Raw genomic sequence first — 19343 nt, 5'->3', positions numbered from 1 at the left:
CATTCCAGTTTGACAGCTTGCCCAGAGCAGACGTGTGTCCTTTGAGCGCGTTTTTTGACGGTGTTTTTTTTTTAACTTTCGCCGACGGCCATGGCGGCGGCCGCGACGGCGGAGAGTGAGTGGACGGAGCATAGAACCGAGGATGGAAGGCCGTTCTACTGGAACGCGGCCATGAAGAAAAGTGTGTGGGAGAAACCGGACGGGTTCCAACCCAAAACGCAGGCGGCGACGGGCATGGAGGTGGAAGTCTCCGAAGGAGGAGGAGAGGACGGGGGCGAATTTCGTCCCGTAATCAAGGTTCGGCGCAGGAAGGCTAACGAGGAGATCAACGTCGGCGATGGCCAGGAAGTGGAGAAACTGCTCAGCAACAACAAGTTCAGCCCGCTAGCGGAGAAGAGCAACAACAATAACAATGCGAATCCAGCAGCAGAAAAAACCACCCCTGTGGTACCAGCATCCGGCAATTCGGCCGGGGAGAAGAAGCAGCCGCCGCTGGTGGTGAAAGAAACGAGCTTCGCCCGCCTTGCGAAGGTGATGTCGACATGTGATGTCCAGCCGGAACACAAACTGACGCGGTACGGCACCAAAATTACGTGCTTCTCGAGCGACGACTTCGACACGGTGCAAGCCCACCTGAAGAAGAACAAGGTGCAGTTCTACACGCACGGAAAGCGCAGTGCGAGACCGCACCGGGTAGTAATGCGAGGTCTCCCGAACGCGGAACCGGATTACGTCAAGGAGCTGCTCAAGACGGAACATCAGCTGGACGTCTTGGCAGTACACGCCATCAGGCGGAAGCAGCAGCTTCCCGCCATCGATGAGACGCCTTTCATCGTGCTCTTCCCCAAGGGTCACACCAGTCTGAAGGAGTTGAGTAGCAAGGTAAAGAAAGTGGGACCAGTCGTCGTCCGGTGGGTGGCCTACCGGAACAAAGAACCGCACGTGACCCAGTGCAAGAACTGCTTGCAGTTCGGTCACGGAACCAGTAACTGCCATCTCAAGCCCAGGTGCAGCAGCTGTGGGGGAGCCCACAGCACGGAAAAGTGCAAAGCAGAAGAAACGGAAGCCAAGAAGTGTGTCAACTGCTCTGGATCCCACGAGGGTCTGGACCGCAGCTGTCCCAAACGTGCGCAGTTCATCCAGTCGAGGCAGCAGGCGTCCACGCCGAAGCCGCCAGCATGGAAGAAGGACAAGCAGACTCCGGCAGGAGCCACGTTCACCGCGGCGGATTTTCCTCCGCTACCTGGAGCGGTGCCGTCCGTTGGGACGGAAGAAAAGCATCCTCGTCCCGCAGGAAGAAGTCCAGATAATACTGGCGCCGGCGCCGGTGCAACCCCGAAGGAGGATCAAGGCGAACCGAAGCTGTACAGCGAGTCGGAGCTGTGGTCCATTTACCGAGAGTACAGAGTTCGCTTGAGGCAGTGCAAGACACCCGAGGAACAGATCGATGTGATCGCACACTTGCTGACACATGGCACGAAAAAATGATCATCTGAATCAGTTACAGTTTTTTTTTATTTTTCTTTTATTATTTTTGTACCTTTTGATCCTCGGTCCTAACCTGGTCACAGCACCTAAAAGGACCTAATAAAAATAAGCTATGAAAAAAAAAAAAAAAAAAAAAGGTCGTTTAGATTTAATTTTGTGGCTGAGAATAGTTACCATGGTTTCACTTTCGCTGATTTCATGTGTTAATAGAAGTCCCACTTTAGCAAGAATATCCTATATGGGTCATTAGGGTGTAATAACAAAATCGATTTTCCAGCACAGCAGTTTTTGAGTTCATTTTGGGGTTTTAAACAACTCCCAAAAGTTTGAGAAGAATTGGTTTACTCCTCACTTTGCGCAAAGCGATTATATTTTCCATTTGCACGGGAAAAAATATATTTTTTTAAGTTTAAAATTTAAAAAATCCAAGTTTTACGCTATATCAAAACCGGACTCGTATTCGGATGCTCTAGAATGTGCTCTACAACTTTCTTGAAGAGAGTATGGGGCTTACATGTTCCTGAAAGAAGATGCAGCGTCCTCAAAAACTCGTCTAAAACGTGATTTTCGAGCAAAAAACACGTTTTAGAGAAGTATTGATGACGCTGTATCTTATCATAGAAGCAAGTTACACCATACTCTCTTCGAGAAAGTTGGAGAGCACATTCCGGAGCATCTGAATATGTATCTGGTTTTGATATAGCGAGAAACGTGGTTTTTTGAATTATGAAAATCGAAACAAATGGGTTTCCCCATCTAGTTCCCCATACTAATGCTCGTACAAAATTAAATCGCTTTGTGCAAAGTGAGGACTAAAACAATCGTTCCCAAAATTTAAGGAGTTGTTTAGGACCCCAAAAGAAACTGAAAAGTTTCTGTGCTCACTTAATTTGGACAAATTTATTTTTTTTCCATACAACCATATTACACCGTAACTTTTGGACTAGACCTTCACCGATTTGAACCAAACTTGGAGGGAACGTTTGTATATTGATAGTTAACAGAAATCCCATGTTTGGTGCCGATTGAATCCCTCTTTCTTTGGAAGCGCCCTCTGTTTTGACGATTTTCTAAAACAACTTTTTATTTTTTTACTTCTTTAGGCATACCGAAGGCACCAAAAAAGTTTCAACCGGATTTAAAAATACAAAAATTAAAATAAAAAAAAACGATTTTGTAGAGAATTGCTCAATAGCACTTCATTTTAACAGGCTGTGCCAATTTTGAGAAAAATCAGTTAAGGTTAAGGGTTCACTTTATGCCTTCTTCACCTTACTGAGGAAAGGCTATAAAATCACTCGAAAAATGAACTTCTTAATTCGACCTCGTAGACCTACCTTCACGTATACCTATCGACTCAGAATCAAATTCTGAGCAAATGTCTGTGCGTGTGTATGTCTGTCTGTAAGTCCGTGCACCGAAAAATATGCACTCGATTATCTCCGGACTGGCTGAACCGATTTGGACCGCTCTGGTCTCATTCGATCCGTTTTGGGGTCCCACAAGACCCTAGTTAATATTATGAAGTTTTGATAAGTACTTCAAAAGTTATGCTAAAAAAACGATTCTGGCTAAAGTTTGAAAGATTGTTAAAAGGGTGGTTTTTGTAAGCAAACCCGTCTGATCATACATTTTAGAAAGGTATTTGAAAGACCTTTCTAATGAGCCCAAACATTGAAGATCTGATAACCCTATCAAAAGTATTGAGCACTTTAGTTTCATTTGTACACATTTTAGAGGCCGGATCTCAAATATTTTGATGATAAAGTTGTCCGGATCCATCATGCGGATCCATCGTTGGATAGGCAATCAAAAAACCTTTCTAACAAGCCCAAAAGATTGAAGATCTGATAACCCTATCAAAAGTTATGAGAACTTTAGTGTCATTTGTACACATTTTAGAGGCTGGGTCTCAAATATTTTGATGAAAAAGTTTTTCGGATCTATCCGGAGATCTGGCTCCCGGGATTTTGTTGATTTGAAACTCCCGGGAAAAATGTACAGATATATTTTTTTACTGCCTTAAGGCTTAAAAAACTTTAAAGTAATATAACTATTGAAAGTGAACAATTTTCATGAAACAGCCCCGTAGGTGTTGTTCTAATATTACGTCCAATGATTTTTGGGATTCTAGACCCCATACTTCATGTAGATATGTTGTAAGAAGTAAAATTTAGATAAAATTTGTTGGTTTGACATTCTTACTACAGAAACAAATATGTACATAATTGTGAGGAAGGCACCAACCACCATCGGTGGATTAAGTAACGTTTTATAGATGAAGTTTATATGGGGAAAATCACTAAAATGTATGGAGAAAATCATAGCTTCAGGATTTTGGCAGCAGGTGCGCAGGTCTCGCCCAACATTGTTCAAGTTTGAGATTAATTTAATTTCCTACAACTTTGTCGAAGAGTACAAGAAGATCCGAGTTGATCCTGATGAGTTATTAGCAATGTGATGAAAATAAATTGGCTTATATACTTGAAAGTATATAAGTAGGCTTAGTGATTTTTCACGCTCGAAAATTGCAAATTTCACGGGGACCTCAATTTCAAAACACCAAATTTCACGCAAATTTCGCGGAACTTGAAAAATGTTAAAATAACTCTGAAAATCCTATGTTTAAATCACAGAAACTACTTTTTATGCTTCATTATGTATTATTATGTAAAAAAATCTTCACTAAATTTGAATGCGACAAAAAAATTCTTCCAATTTCCAAAAAAAATCCTCCTGGTTATTGGATGGGCTCTATATACATTTTGAAACAAAATTTAGGGCAAGCGTATTCTCATTTACTGAACTGCTCTTTTAATATTCGACTAACAAAGCTCAAATGTTTTCGCTAATTTGCTTCTGTTATATCATTTTACATTTTATTGAATTTCATATCAAAGCTAGATTTGTCCAGTCAAAATGCGTAAAATAAATTGAATTTTCTGCGTCATTTAGCCCATTAAACATATTTTTTAAGGGTTTTAGCTCATTTGTCAAAAACTCAATTAATAAACATTTTGCAAAAATAATATAATTTTTAACAAAATCGAAATTTTTATTCTAAATGAGAAGAGAAAACAAAAAAGGAGTATTTTTTAACTTTCAAACAAATATCGTTAAAATTTAACAGGCCCAAAATTTTTTTTAATGTTTTTAAAATATGATAATTTGTTCCCCCCCCTCCCCCTCCCTTCAAAGTTGGCCCGAAAAATCAGGGGACAAAGAAATATTTTTTTGAAAAACTTAAAAATTTCAATGGATCAACTGAAATAAATTTAAAATTCATTCCCCTGCGTTTTTCATTCCATTTTTAGAATGTTTGGGATCATTTTAAGAATGTTTGGGTTGATTTAAAAATCTTTCGAATTTTTGAAAACTTTCGATGTTTGTTATCGCAATTTTTTTTTTGCTAATTTTTTTTTCCTCAAATCTTACATTTTTTGAAAACTAATGATTGCAAAACTACTGAACTAGTGTAAAATGCATTTTAAAACACTTTTTCCATGCAAATGTTGAAACTATGGCTTGTTATTTCAATATTCATTCTTTTTATTTTTTTTTTGCCCATATTTGCATTCAATGATTCGAGAAAATTGATAAATTTCACGAATTTCACGCCGTCTACGAAACCGTCAAAAATCATTAACCCTATATTAGTAATAAAACCAGGGTATTCACTCGCTTAATTCTACAGTAGTTCATAACATTATTTTTATTCCTTTTTAAGTTTGATAAGTTATTTTATGAAAAATCGTTGCATTTTCACACAAACATAAAATTTCACGGGATTTCGCGGAAAAAGCCAAATTTCGCGGATTTCACGCTATCCGTGAAATCGTGAAATTTCACTAACCCTATATATAAGGTATATAAAAAGTATATAATAAAATACTTTTTACTAGAATAATCACCAAAAATCAGAATCAACTTGGATCGCTTTGCAAACTTCGACAAAGTTGTAGGGAATTGAATTTCTTACAAGAATCTCACACTTAGACAATTTTGGGTGAGACCAGCGCCCTCTGTTTTGACGATTTTCTAGAACAACTTTTTATTTTTTTACTCGTAACTTTTCGACCGTCATCTGGGGTGAATCGAGACACATGGGGCGAAATGGGACAGATGTTTTGGCAATATTGCAGCCTAATATTGGTTGGAGTGGTTTCGGTTAGACCAGATCCAGAGCAAACAAATGTGAGCTTTCATTTCTAAATTTGAAGTTATTATGTGCTCTTAAACGTGGTGTCCCTATTCAGACTGTAGTCCCGATTCGCCCCAGTTGACGGTATTAGACCAAAAGTGAACAAAGTTGACCTGGAATGACCCATACATACTGAAGACGTCTTCTGTGTGGTTGTGCTTTCTGACTAAAATTCCTCATAAAATTGTTAAGAATCTGATAAAGATAGCATAACAGAGATGGTACGCTAAGCTAACAAATTTCTAAAAATCTATTTCTTAAACTGATATTTAAAAATTGATACAGGTTTTATAAATTTGTTATAAATAAACGTTTTGTGATGAATATTTTTATAAAACTTCAATTGTAAATATCTCAATATAATATAATGCGTTCAAACTTTTCCAAGGATAAGTACCGTAATCTGGGGCGAATCGGGACTACAGTCTGAATAGGGACAACAGTTTTTAGAGCACTTAAAGCTTTTAAGTTTGGAAATTGATGTACACATTTTGTTGGTCTGAGTCTGTTCTAACCGAAACCAACCAGAAAAATCAAAATATTGTGCTCCAACATAGTTAAAACTGTTGTCCCAATTCGCCCCATGTGTCCCGATTGACCCCAGTTTACGGTAGATTATAAAATTCGTTGAACAATCTATTAAGAGTTATCACTATTCTCAAAATTCTATTCTGCTTTACACAAAGGAGTTATTTTTGAGTTATTTTTTTTTTTAAAGATGAGACCTTGCAATCCAAAATTGTGTCATGATTCACTTGTGTATTGCAGATTGTTTTGAGATGGTGTTTGCAAACGTAGGTGTCGAATAAACAAGTGCCAAAAAAATGCTGCACTCGACACTCCAAATTTGGATGTTGATTTGATTAATGAACCTAAATTGAAATCCATCACTCATTCACCTAGTAGTATAAAACGAGTATAACATATGAGTTTCCGAAGAGAACGACTGCAGAAATCTTAGTTGGGTAGCTTATTTACATAAATGAAGCGGTATGAAGAGTACTCGAATATGGTCCCACGAAGACGATTCCCAATGAAAGCAATGGTTCAATGCAAAAGCATTGACCCTTGAGTTGTGGGAAGACTCTTTGCAGCTACGCATGCCGATAAAAAGCACCTGCCGAACGTCCTAACCTTTCAGTTTAAAAAATGAAGTTTGGCTGGACACTCTGTTGGTCTCTGCTGGCCCTGCCAGTGATCGTGGTCAGCGGCCAAGATCTGAGCGATCCCGACCTACAGTCGATGCTGACCGAGTACTCGTCGGAGCACATGACGGAGAGCTATCGCTTCAGGTGAGTCCCCCAACAACGGCTTTTGTCGAAGTCTTGACGAAGTTATTGCTGACGGGTGTGACCTTTTTCCCGCAGCTACGCCACCGCCGATGGACAGTTTCGTGAGGAAACCGGAATGTTGATGAACCCGGGAACCCCGCAGGAGGAGCTGGTTGTGGTGGGAATGTACGGTTACGAGACCGACGACGGAACCCAGGTGATGGTTATGTACGTCAGTGGGAAGGGTGGCTACAAGGCGAAGACCAAGTTTCGGAAGCTGGCGGAATCGGAGCGGAAAAAGAAGCTGCTTAGTTCGCTGATTGGATAGGTCAATAAAAGAGGCTGAAGCTGTGATTAAATGTGTGATGAACTTTTCATTGTGAGCTTTTTAAAAGTGCTTTAACCAAACCGTAACATTTTTGACAAGAGATCAAATTAAACGGAATACCATCTGTATTTGTAAAAAAAATAGAACGATTTTAAAATTTTGCTTTAAGACGGCAATAGATTAAGAACTTGTAAGCAACAGCATTCTTTGCTTGCATAGAATTGAAATTTCATGAAAATCCATGCCACTTTTTCATATTTTAATATCGGATTTAAAAGTTTTGCTCTTTCAGGTCTGATTTTTTTGGAAAATATTTTCTATTAATTTGGGAAAATGATTAAGAGGACTACTCAAAAAATTTAGGATATGTTTGGTCGTCGCGAAAAAACTTCTTCCCGAAATAAAATAAAATCAAGCAAAACAATGTAAAAGGGCCGAAGCCGAAGCGTAAACAAAGAGTCTTTCTTGCTGACGTCAATTGATGTTTACATTAGGAGCGAGCAGGATAGACTCTTTGTTTACACTTTGGGTTTGGCCCTATTGCAATGTTTTGCTAGAAATGGATAGTTTCTAAAAGCAATGACACCTGTCAAACCAGGGCTTACTACGTCATGGTTTTCTCGTCACTAAATAAACAGGCAGTTTATAAATACGTTCCATATTTGGCCACTATTGATAGAACCAATTGCTTGTACCGGTCCTAGCTGGTAGGAACACGCCAACCTGGGTGTCAAATTACTATTCGGTGCCCGTGCCATATCCTAGAAGACCAAAGAGGCGATGGGCTGTAGGAAAAGGCAAGACACTAGCCATTGTCACTGGTAATAGTGGTTAATCAAGGTACATGACCACGAGCACGGGTATGAATCTTCAAGCAATTTCAATATGGCGACTTGTATAAGAAGAAAGTGAGCAGTGTTGAAAATTCGACGAATAAGATTAATTTTGCGATTAATCGCTGCCTGATACACCTCACGAATAAGACTGCTGAGAATAATCTTTATTCTCGAATTACCACGACTAGCTGTCATTCGTCGCGTCGCGTGTCGATGATTATAACAACCCATGACTGCTGGTGTTAAATGGGGAAAATTATAATCAGATCGCAGCAAGTTGACGACTAAACCCAATCATTCAAATTTTTACTCGTCTCTGCCACAGCCAGCGATCAAGTGTCAGTCGGGAAAGAAGAGATCAAAGTTTACTCAGAGGGCCTTTCTTCAGGCAATCGATATTCGCTCGAAGTGATTTTTTTTCAACCTTGAAAGTGAGGCATTTTCACTAGTTCTCACTGTTCTGTGTTCTGCGTGCACGTCCGCAAACATCCACCACACACATACTAACACAAAGCGCCACCAAGAGGCAAAAGGTGATTATGAATATTTTTGGCACTGTCGTTAAAAATATGCGGTTTTGCAAAAACAAATAACAAAACCCACTCTTAACAGTAGTTGGACTGTCAAACTTGTAATTTAATGCTGATTTGGTCGAAAATTTGTAAAAAATAATAAGTTTTTTTGCAGTACATTTCTGTTATCACCTTCTGGTTCCTTGGATTGACCATGGATAATTTTACTGTGTAATAAACAGGGCAGCTACCACCACGTGGCGCCACTGTTTCGAATGAGAAAATGATACAGGTTTTTCAGACGAGTTTCAATCCCGTGCCACGAGCCACGAGGTAGAGTCTCTAAAGGCTATAACGTCGCTGGACGCCTCTGAATTGTTGACCTATTTGAGGCCCAATTGCACCCTGACAGTCCATTAGTTTATTTCTCACTGTCGACCGTTGTCCCACGCAACACATATGTGTCGCACTGCAGACTGACCAACGCTCAAGGTGCGATGTCAGACTTTATATACAGACAGATGCTGCACGCCACGCTGAGCTGTATGACTCTTCTCTATCAGCAAGCCGTAAATATCTGTTTGATGTTCCAACCCCCACCCATCGACGCTTTTGCCGGGTCTTGATGTGACTTGGTTCACGTGCTTTCGGCCAGATCTTCTGGTTTCGGTCGTTTTCTCTAATGTATTCTGTCGCATAAATTAATTCCAAATGTGGATTATTGAAATGAAGACGATTTTTTCAAGGTCAACCACAGAAGATCGTTTGCAAACGACCGGTTTGTCGCGGGAAGATGAAATCGAATTTTACTTTGATTTTTTGGGATTCGAACTTTTAGGATCGAGGGTCTCTTCCAGAATCGAGATATTACTTTATGTTTCCCCTTCTCATGCAAGGCTTAATTGAGCTTTAGTTTTCAATTAAAGCAATCATCGTTGTTGACATGCTTGAAGCTGTGTGGGCTTGACCCGCTTATTACGCAAAATTCTCGTTAAAATAACCGATTTTTTAAACGCCTGTGACACTTGCCAGACTGCCAATTATCGTACACTGTAAATTCCCCCCAACCTTAAAGTTTCGCCCAAAAGGACACCCTCAAGCAACCCCCTTTCTGTTGCACCGTGCGCCTCAAGTGGTGTGGTCTTCAATGAATACAAATTACCCGGGTATAGTGTTTTTTCATCTTTAATCATTTCAGCACTTACACGATCGTTGAAGATTTACGCCGCCGCGCGCAGGTGAAAGATCTGGCAGCGTTAACGGGAAAGACGGATAAAAACAGGTAGGTAACTATCGTATGTCGCGTGCAATCTGTGTCGACCTTGACCAGCTGGGTTAAATTTTTTTTTAACTCAACTTTCATCGCCGCAAAGTGTGTGATTTTGTTTCGGCAAAGACTCGGGTTTCGGCGGTAGTCGAGTTCATGTTGCCGCTCAGATTGAGTAGTGTATATGGTAATTTAAAATGGAATTCGTATTTGCAGGCGTTTTACTAGAGGTGCTGCCGTTTGGCACGTGCTCAAATGTGACAAAGGGGAGTTGTCAAAGCATTGGAAAGATTTGTTGAATTTTGGCAGATATACTAAGTATTGTGTTATAATAAAAAATTATAGATTACACTTAGAAATATAATATATATAGAATTAGCCAACATTAGGTGACTTAACCCTAAGTTTATAACGGTACATGTATCTAGAAATCTAACCGTAAATCTTAGATCAAATTGCATTGAATAAAACGGATAGCTTACAATAACGGTTGATCAAATCGCGTGGCGTCGATTAGTTTTACATAATTTTTACTGTTATTGAAAGTGAGATAAGGATGAAAAAATCGATTTTATATTTCATATTGATAGCGAAAAACTATTCAGCAATTCCTTGCGAAAATAGCACGAATCGAAAAAAAGGGCTGCGGATTCCTTGGCCGAAATAAAAGCCCGTATTTTTTTTGTTAGGCCATTAGGGTGATCTACGCCTCCCTTAGGGTGGTCTAAAAAATAGAAAACCTTTAAAGCCTAACTAATCATTTCATTTGTGTAAAAGAGAGGTAAAATTGGTTAGAATGGCGCAAAGTTATAATTTTTAGAAAAAAATTTACGAAATTGACATTTTCTTGTACCACCATAACACGGCGTACGTCACCCAAATTTTTCAAACAAACAAAAATAAGTGTCTAATTTTTTCTTCCAAGAAATTCCTAGTCCCATTTTGGGCCCGATCGGACATCTTTTTTTCAAATCGTGCTGTTTGTGGCTCGAAAAAAATCTTGCAAAGTTTGATTTTTACGAATCCTCTTTAACTATTAGTTTTAACATGTTTTTTTTTTTCATTTTTGTGCTGTTCTGAGTCTTGCATTGAATTCAATTTAGAAAAAAAAATAGCGATCAGCTACAACTATGTCAATATGTTAAACCTCAGATGACTTGAAATAATAAATTAAAGTAGGATGTTTTTGTTAAACCTTGGATGACTTGAAGTCTTAAACAAATGGAACACCAGGGTTACATAGTTTTTTTTTATTGATAGGATAGAGGACCCAGAAATCGCCCACTTTAAAGTGGAAATCTAGGAAATTTTAGGAGAATTTAATGACAATTTATGGTTTTCGGTTGTATTTGTTGTAGAAAGTAGATAAAATATTTGATTTTAAATTATCACAAGGTTTTTATCATTTACGAGTTCATTTTTGTTGTGTAATAATGTGCTCTGAAGTTATTTTCATAAAAGTTACCTAAAAATTGTTATAACTTGAAAGCAGTGCTCTTTATGAAAATTTCACTAAAGTACTTTTTAATAGCAAATTCGATTTAACATCAAAAATGAAGTTGGAAAATTATTGCGACCAATATTTCGATTTTTTGAAAAAAAAAAACAATATTGATTCAAAAATTCGTAACTCACAGATTTTTGAATTTTCACATATCATTTTTGAATGGACAGCTGTCAAATTTGTATGAAAAAAGTATATGGGTAATTCTCCGCCAACTCATACAGAAGTTACCCCGAATCAAAAAAATCAAACCATCCACATTGACGACCCCGGGTCTTTTGTGGTCTCTATTGCAAGTTTCTGCTCGAACCTAGGAGTCCGAAGGCTTGAATGGGGAGAGCACCCAAACCTCTTTTTACTCCAAGGAACCTTCCACCCCAGTGTTTGAACTGGCGACCTTTGGATTGCGAGTCCAACCGCCGCCAGCGATTCCACCGGAGTAGGCTTGGTTTGGTGTGTTGTTTGTACTTATGGCATGGAGACAACTCTTACACCTGGAATGACTTAACGGCCTAACAACCAAGGCCGGGACCGACATTTTACTTCCTCATCCGATGGAAGGTTGCAGCAGATGGGAATTGAACCCAGAATCATCCGCTTACAAAGCGGACAGCGTAACCATTCGGCCACGCACTGCCACAGTTGCCCCGACCCCTCTTCAATTTGCGTGAAACTTTGTCCTAATGGGTAATTTTTGTCCCTGATCACGAATCCGAGGTCCGTTTTTTGTTATCTGGTGTTGGAGGGGCGGTACGACCCCTTTTAATTTTGAGCTTGCGAAAAAAGAGGTGTTTTTCAATTATTTGTAGCCTGAAACGGTGATGAGATAGAAATTTGGTGTCTAAGGGACTTTTATGTAAAATTAGACGCCCGATTGGATGGCGTTTTCAGAATCCCGAAAAAACGTATTTTTCATCAAAAAAAAACTTAAAAATTTTAGAAACTTTGCCATTTTCCGTTACTTGACTGTAAATTTTTTTGGAACATGTAATTTTAAGGGAAATTTAATGTACTTTTCGGTTTTACATTGACCCAGAAGGGCTTTTTTCATTTAGAACACAAATTTCCATTTTAAAATTTTGTGTTTTTTTCTAACTTTGCAGGGTTATTTTCTAGAGTGTTATAATGTTCTACAAAGTTGTAGAGCAGACAGGGCTTGCTTATAAACATCACGAGTTATCGCGAGTTACGAAAAAAAGGTTTGAAAAAGTTTGTATGTATAATTTTTGTAATTGTCTGCTCTACAACTTTGTAGAACATTATCATACTCTAAAAAATAACCTTGCAATGTTAGTAAAATCACGAATTTTTAAATAAAAAAAAAATTGGTCTAAATAAAAAAATTACCCTTATGGGTTAATATTGATTGGAAAAGTACATTAAATTTCCCTTAAAATTAATTATTTATTCAACACAACCTCAAATGGCTATTACAACAGAGCCGTGTAGAGGGATGCAATTTTTTTTCAAACGTGGTGTCTGTATTTTCTTGACAAAAAGTCTGCAGGTTTTTTTTTAATTGGAAGATTAAATGAATTTACATATAGTGATGAGAGGAAGGAACCAACCAACCAAAGGTGGATTATTTGTAACGTTTTTTGTTTTAAATGGATTAATAGTCCAGACTCGATTATCCGAAGCTTCGAATTTCCGAAGGTTTATATGGGACTTCAGATAATCGAATCACGAAGAAATTTTTTTTGTAGTTTTTTATTCTTTTACTTTTAACGTTAAATTTGAGTTCTGCAACCTGATTCTAGTCAAATTTGAATGGTTGATTGCCTATAAAATTGAATATTGCATTTTTTCAATATGTTATCACCGCCATTTTGACCGCAAAAAAAAAAAAAATCAAAATCAAAATAGGGGTCACAGTGAAGCTTAATTTCAAAAATAGGACAATGAAATAGTAGTTTATGCAACAAGTTGCAAAAAGAGGATTTTTTCAGCACGAGTCGTACATTTATCCAACGAGGTTCACCGAGTTTTGCAACGAGTTCCATACAACATTTTTTGCGATTCCAAAAATACACTGAGTGAAATTTTATGTCAAATTTTCATGTATTTTGTCAATAAATCGTTTAAATCAAAAAAATGTTGAAAAGTGTTACTATTCGAAACAAGTGCTGAAAAGTTCAACTTTTCAGCATTTATTTTGAAAAGTGTTGCTGTTCGATTCTGTTATTTTTGGTACAGAAAAGTAGGCTATTTCGTCGTTCAAGAATGACAGGAAAAGTAAGTAGTTTCACGACGCAATTGCAAAAAATGTTTTTCCTTATTCGATCATCCAACGTTTTGATTATCCGAAGTGAAATTTTGCCACGGCCTTTGGATAATCGAGTCTGGATTGTATATGACATTACGATCTAAAAAAGATATATCCTAACATTGTTTTTAATGCGATAATATTTATTGCGTTATTAATGTTGGATTTATTCAAATAAAAAAAATTAATGCTCCTGGTAACCCAAGTGTTACTCTCATCCTCACACAAGCGCACATCTTCATTGAACGGGCCAGCTTTCATTCACGTGTTAATAAAATTACAAACTTAACTGCAGCTGCATTGTCAATCTTTTTCGCGGTTAAACGGTGTTTTCTTCTGCTGTTTTCGCTTTACACACGGAAAGTCTCGAGCTGCGTCGTTGTATAATCGATTAAATTATTTAATTCATTAGTAATTTTGATTTCAAAAAGAGATTTTTGCTGACTTTAATTTCACTTATGGCTTTAATGATAAAAATAAATTTGGAATGATTTCATAGTTCAAAATTTCCGTGCATCGACTGACTGATGTTCAATTTGAGTCAAGTTTAATGTAACCAGTTTTGAAGGTAGGCATTTTGTTATTCACTAAAGGGAAAATAGACTTTTCTCGGCTCAAGGTTGCAGCTTCGTCATCTAGAAAGGTACGCTCTCTCGGCAGGAAAAATACATCAATTTCACTTGCAGATATAGCAATAAGATTGCAATTGATCTACCCTTACGCAATGGAACGTGTGGTACGTGATTCTATAAAAGTTGACTGTCACAGATGTCACGCCTAGTAGTCAGTTGGTGTGCATCTCGAGGGTGACAAGTTGAATTCGCAAGGAGTGAATTGGATTTAGGATAAATTTTGCTAAAATGAAAACGGTACGATAAGAGTATTGAATCACGAATAAGAAACTCATTTTTAATGTTTACATATTTGTGTTATATTTAAAATTGTGTCTTTTCTGTAGATTGTTGTGTTTTGCATGATTCTGATGGCAGGGTTGGCTGCCCCAGTGGATGATTCACAAAATGCACAAATCGTAAAATACGAAAGTGAAAACATTGGCATAGATGGATACAGATTCGAGTGAGTTATTGTTTGTTATATTAAGTTGAATGTTCCTTATATTATATGAATAGTTGTACATCAATTACTATCAAATATTCTTTTAATTTCAGATTTGAAACCAGTGATGGAACGGCACGTCAAGAACAAGCGGAGCTCCGGAATGCCGGTACCGATGCTGAGGCGATAGTAGTCCGAGGCTCCTACTCGTACGTTGGACCAGATGGAACACAGTACGTGATCAATTACGTGGCGGATGAAAACGGGTTCCAGCCGGAGGGAGCTCACATTCCCAAGTAGTGAAGTGATTCCAGAATCTTTATAATAATAGTGAAATGTTATTGCGAAAAACGTACCATCCAGTTGAGAGCACGAAAATAAAGTTTTGAAAATAAAAAGTCAATTCCAGCCTCTTTTTTTCATTATGAACAGTGGAGAAATGTTTACCATACTAATAACGAGCCTTGAGTGTTTCACGCTCTCGCCAATTTATTCATGATTAACAGCTCAAGGATAATAAAAGCTGCCATTAACACCTCGTAAAACTATATACTTTGGTATCAGATGGCACTGTTTTTAATGTGACAATCTGGCAGCATGCTTTGCACTTGGTATTCGCAGATTATCTCCTTTGATTGACTGCCTTTGGAAAATTTATGAACAAATAACGTTTACTTTTTTTTTATTTGTGCTATTTTAAAAATATTCGATGAAAAGGTGTGTCAAATTAATGCGTCATTTGTTCAACCCTTAAAAATAAAACCGATTCAATTAAGCGACTTTTGATAAATGCACGTTGAAAGGATGAGGCATATACTATGACTTTGGAAGCTCACTCAATCAATTTATAGCAACCAGTTTTTTTTGTCGTTTCACCGCCCATTAATAAGGATGAGTCAATTTTGTACAAAACGGAGTTGAGAATGAAAATAATGCACTCGCACGTTAATAAACATTTAATAAATTTTCTGCCCAAAGGCTTGCTTTGGCTGATCATCATCCTTGTCTCATTAACGAATCATTCTTTTTTCTTCAACTTGCCAGACTTGATCAGGTTTGCGAAGGTCCAAAGAACCTTGGCACAGCTGGACCGTTTTAACTGTTTTACAGCCCTCTGGTCACCCTGAACCGTTTCAACACCATTGTGTCATTTATGTCTTGATATTTTTTTTTTACTTTAAAACATTGATGTTTTTTTAAATAGAGATTTTTAACACCAAATTTCTTTAATTCCTCTAAATTATTTGAATTTATAAAAAAAATCAGCCCATAAATTGTAGTCTGTCTCGCCTGCTAAAAGAGGGAGGCAAATTGAAAAGTGCCGCTTTTGGCATCAATGAAGATGACATCGTGGGGTGTGCTTTATTTAACTGAAAATAAGATGATAAGTTCGCGTTTTTTTCTTGTTGGCTTGGGTGGCCGCCATCTGCCCCGCGGTCACACCGTAATTGATTGGCGATATTCGTGAAATTGCGCGTGTCGAAGCTTACTGTCCAAAAGAAAACATAAATTACTTGCGATTGGCAAATGAAACGGAAAGTTAGTGAATTATAAATTACTCGATGCAATTCGGCCGCTGATGGGAAAAAATCAATTCCCGAAATCATGAATTGTGTTCACGAATTTAAGAACCACGAATTCATGAGGTTGGTGAAACTCAAAACGTGAATATATTACTTCGTGGTTCTAAAATTCATGAACGCAGTTCACGATTTCGGTAATTGATTTTTTCCGTGTAAGAGCTAGCTCTAGTTTTTTGTCTTGATGAATGATAAACAGGAATCAATGCTGTTTCTCGTGAGATACATAATTTAGTGTTTTTAAATAATGATTGATTTGATTATAAATAATTACTTGACCATTTTCACAATTCTTATAAACATAATTTCTAGATATGAAAGAAATTTGAACTCGTTGAGGAAATTCTCCGTCATCAAGTTGAAGGACATCAGAGTGCCATCAAAGAAGCATGCCAATTTGAATAATTTGCAAAATCCTGCTCATCTTGTTTGAATTAGCTCAGTGATGGCAACGCGGGGAGTTGAAAAGAAAAGTTGCTTGAGTCGAGCGAGCCGGTCTAAAAACAAACCAGTTTTAGAACCTCGAGACAATGCATCTCCAGACAGCCCCGGTGATAAAAACTTTTTTTTTTAGGATTTTAGTAGACGGTTGCTAGTCGCCGGGGTTTCGTAGAAAGAAGATGTTCTGAATCGGGCTTCTTTTTTGGAATCTTTCCTCACATTGATCGGAACGAGTTTTCCTTTTGGGTCACACCCAAGAGGATCCGTATAAAAAGCAGATTCATTTCTCTAGAACTTATCAGTCACATCAGCAGTTTCCGCAGAGTAGCACATCTCCCCGAAAAAAAACCCCAAACCTTCAACATGAAATTCGCCGTTGCATTCGCCGCCATCCTGGCCCTGGCCCTGGCCGCCCCCGTCGACGAGAAGGACGCTCAGGTGCTGAAGTACGACAACGATGTGGCCGCCGACGGATACAGCTTCCAGTACGACACCAGCAACGGAATCAAGGCCCAGGAGAAGGCTGAGCTGAAGAGCTTCGGAGATGATGTGTCGGCCCTGGTTGTCCGCGGAAGCTTCTCCTACACCGCTGCTGACGGTCAGGTCTACACCGTGAACTATGTCGCCGACGAGAACGGATTCCAGCCGGAAGCCGCCCATCTGCCCCAGGCTTAAGTTTCACTGTACGCACTTGTACATGAAAACAAAAATGCACAAACACAAACAAAAAACAAAAGTCATCCTGTAATTTAGTGTAGATAGTTCGCCACAGAAATGTACAAACTTGTTTCGAAAACCATCTCAATAAACAGTGTCCATATTTCCAACATTTCGAGTGTTATTGTTTCCGAAAAATATGTTGCAGATTAACCCTCTACAACCCAACCCCGCCTTTAGACGGGGTTCGATCTAAAAAATCGCCAAAAATCAATTTTCAACCAATTTTCGATCTTTAAACAGCATTGGAACGAAGAACTTTTATAATTTTATAAAGTTTTAGGGTTGGAAGTTTGACTTGTTTTATGTGACTTTGCCAATGCTTTCAAAAATGTCATTTGTGTAGGGGTCATTTTTGGCAATGTTTTTTACTAAAATTTCTTATATTTAAAGTTCAAAGAAGTATGCAGTAACTTTTGTAGTTTCTGTGCGTATTTTGTCAATTTGAATGTTAATTGTTCTATAAAACATTCTAGAGAAGAAAATGTAAATAACAAGCAAAAAATTTAAAAAGTGGCTGCCAAAACATGAAAAAATTAGACAGGCAAAATGTAATGATAGGAGGTGGTAAAATAAGCCAAATACTACCAGAAACATAGATAAACTAAACGTGATAAATGCAAATAAAAAAACTAAAAATAAAAAAAGAAAAACATAAAACAAGAGAAGTAAAGTTTTTCGTATAACAAAAGTTGCTCAAAATGACCTCAGTAGAGGGTTAAACGAAGATTGAAAATGTTACCAAATTATGGGGCTAATCACCAATTTAGAGTTTTTCTTTGAACAGGTTTTATAAACATATGACAGACAATAGTTTATAGGACCTTTAAATTTTTTAGAAATTCTAGGGGCTAACCAAAAATCGACTTTTTTTGTAGTTTTCAAGATACCCAAGTTTCCGGTTGATGAACCTTGTTAAAATTATCCCACTGTTATACTAGCCCGGAAAATGTGTCAAAACATTTTTCATTGTTTTTCTTTCCTTTAAATTTTAGTGGCAAAAAGATTAACATGTTTGGTAAATTTATTTATAGTCTATCGTTATCGTTATTTCCATAATTCTATCGGCGATAATCTTATCACCGATAATGGACAATAACTCATTTTTAAAATCTTTCTATAATCGATTAATTTAACCATACCATAAAATTTCAATGCTTTCACTAAGGATACAGTTTTTGAAAATCTACTTAGCTTCAAAGTATAAATTTGTACTTAAAATTGCTCTCAAAATACCGCATTTTTTTAGAAAATACTCTAATTTTCATAATTTGCAATTTTGTATGTTTTTTAAGATATTTTCGTAAAATACTTAAATTTTCACAAAAAAAACGTATTTTTCAAAAATACTCAATTTTATTATTTGCAATACGGGTATCAAACGAATTAAAATTGTGTTTGCTTTTTCAATTTATTAATTTTTTTGTTGAAAATACTAAAAAAAATAGTAAATCATCGTATTTTTTGAAAATACTCCAATTTCCTAAATATGCCATTTGGATATGGAACAAAGTGAAATTTTTATGCTTTTTACACTTCATTAGAGTTTTTTTTAAATACTAAAATTTTCACAAAATTCCGCATTTTTTCGAAAACACCAATATTTCCAAATGTGCAATATGGATATCAAACGAATTGAAATTGTGTATGCTTTTTCAACTTATTAGAGTTTTTTTTGGAAAATACTGTTGCGACGGATTTCGCGGGACATTTTACCGATCGAATGCCCCTCGGCAGCGAGCCTCCCGTGGCCGACCTGAAGGGTTCTATTTAGGCAAAAGTCATTATGTCAGATGAACAAGAGAACAAAAGTTGTCAGCCAGTCGCGGCAAAATATTTCTCTTTACGCAGAGCACATTTGGGAGCAATAATAATT

General features: G+C 37.5%; 3 protein-coding genes across 3 annotated transcripts; all 3 read left to right on the top strand.

Moving 5' to 3' along the window:
* Nucleotides 1-6823: 6823 nt before the first annotated feature.
* Nucleotides 6824-7422, top strand: LOC120418860 (endocuticle structural glycoprotein SgAbd-2-like). Its single transcript, XM_039581393.2, has 2 exons — nt 6824-6981; nt 7057-7422. Exons 1-2 carry the CDS (start codon nt 6839-6841, stop codon nt 7286-7288), a joined length of 375 nt encoding a protein of 124 aa, XP_039437327.1. The 5' UTR covers nt 6824-6838; the 3' UTR covers nt 7289-7422.
* Nucleotides 7423-14382: 6960 nt separating this feature from the next.
* LOC120418854 (flexible cuticle protein 12-like) lies at nt 14383-15132 on the top strand. The gene is made up of 3 exons (XM_039581382.2): nt 14383-14542; nt 14632-14750; nt 14843-15132. The coding sequence occupies exons 1-3, from the start codon at nt 14534-14536 to the stop codon at nt 15027-15029; spliced, it is 315 nt and encodes a 104-aa protein (XP_039437316.1). The 5' UTR covers nt 14383-14533; the 3' UTR covers nt 15030-15132.
* Nucleotides 15133-17040: 1908 nt separating this feature from the next.
* LOC120418884 (larval cuticle protein 65Ag1-like) lies at nt 17041-17577 on the top strand. Its single transcript, XM_039581417.2, has one exon. The coding sequence runs from the start codon at nt 17114-17116 to the stop codon at nt 17423-17425; it is 312 nt and encodes a 103-aa protein (XP_039437351.1). The 5' UTR covers nt 17041-17113; the 3' UTR covers nt 17426-17577.
* The last annotated feature ends 1766 nt before the right edge of the window (nt 17578-19343 follow it).

This window comes from Culex pipiens, chromosome 3 (genome assembly GCF_016801865.2).
Source record: "Culex pipiens pallens isolate TS chromosome 3, TS_CPP_V2, whole genome shotgun sequence".
NCBI lineage: Eukaryota > Metazoa > Arthropoda > Insecta > Diptera > Culicidae > Culex > Culex pipiens.
Note: the sequence above shows the minus strand (reverse complement) of the source record. Positions and strands in the feature narration are given on the sequence as shown.

What these genes read in the sequence shown, in the direction of transcription:
- LOC120418854 (XM_039581382.2), top strand. An exon ending in ATAGATGGATACAGATTCGA is followed by an intron (nt 14,751 to 14,842) that starts GTGAGTTATTGT and finishes TTTTAATTTCAG; the next exon opens with ATTTGAAACCAGTGATGGAA.
- LOC120418860 (XM_039581393.2), top strand. Translation starts at nt 6,839, where the DNA reads ATGAAGTTTGGCTGGACACTCTGTTGGTCTCTGCTGGCCCTGCCAGTG. An exon ending in ACGGAGAGCTATCGCTTCAG is followed by an intron (nt 6,982 to 7,056) that starts GTGAGTCCCCCA and finishes TTTTTCCCGCAG; the next exon opens with CTACGCCACCGCCGATGGAC.
- LOC120418884 (XM_039581417.2), top strand. Translation starts at nt 17,114, where the DNA reads ATGAAATTCGCCGTTGCATTCGCCGCCATCCTGGCCCTGGCCCTGGCC.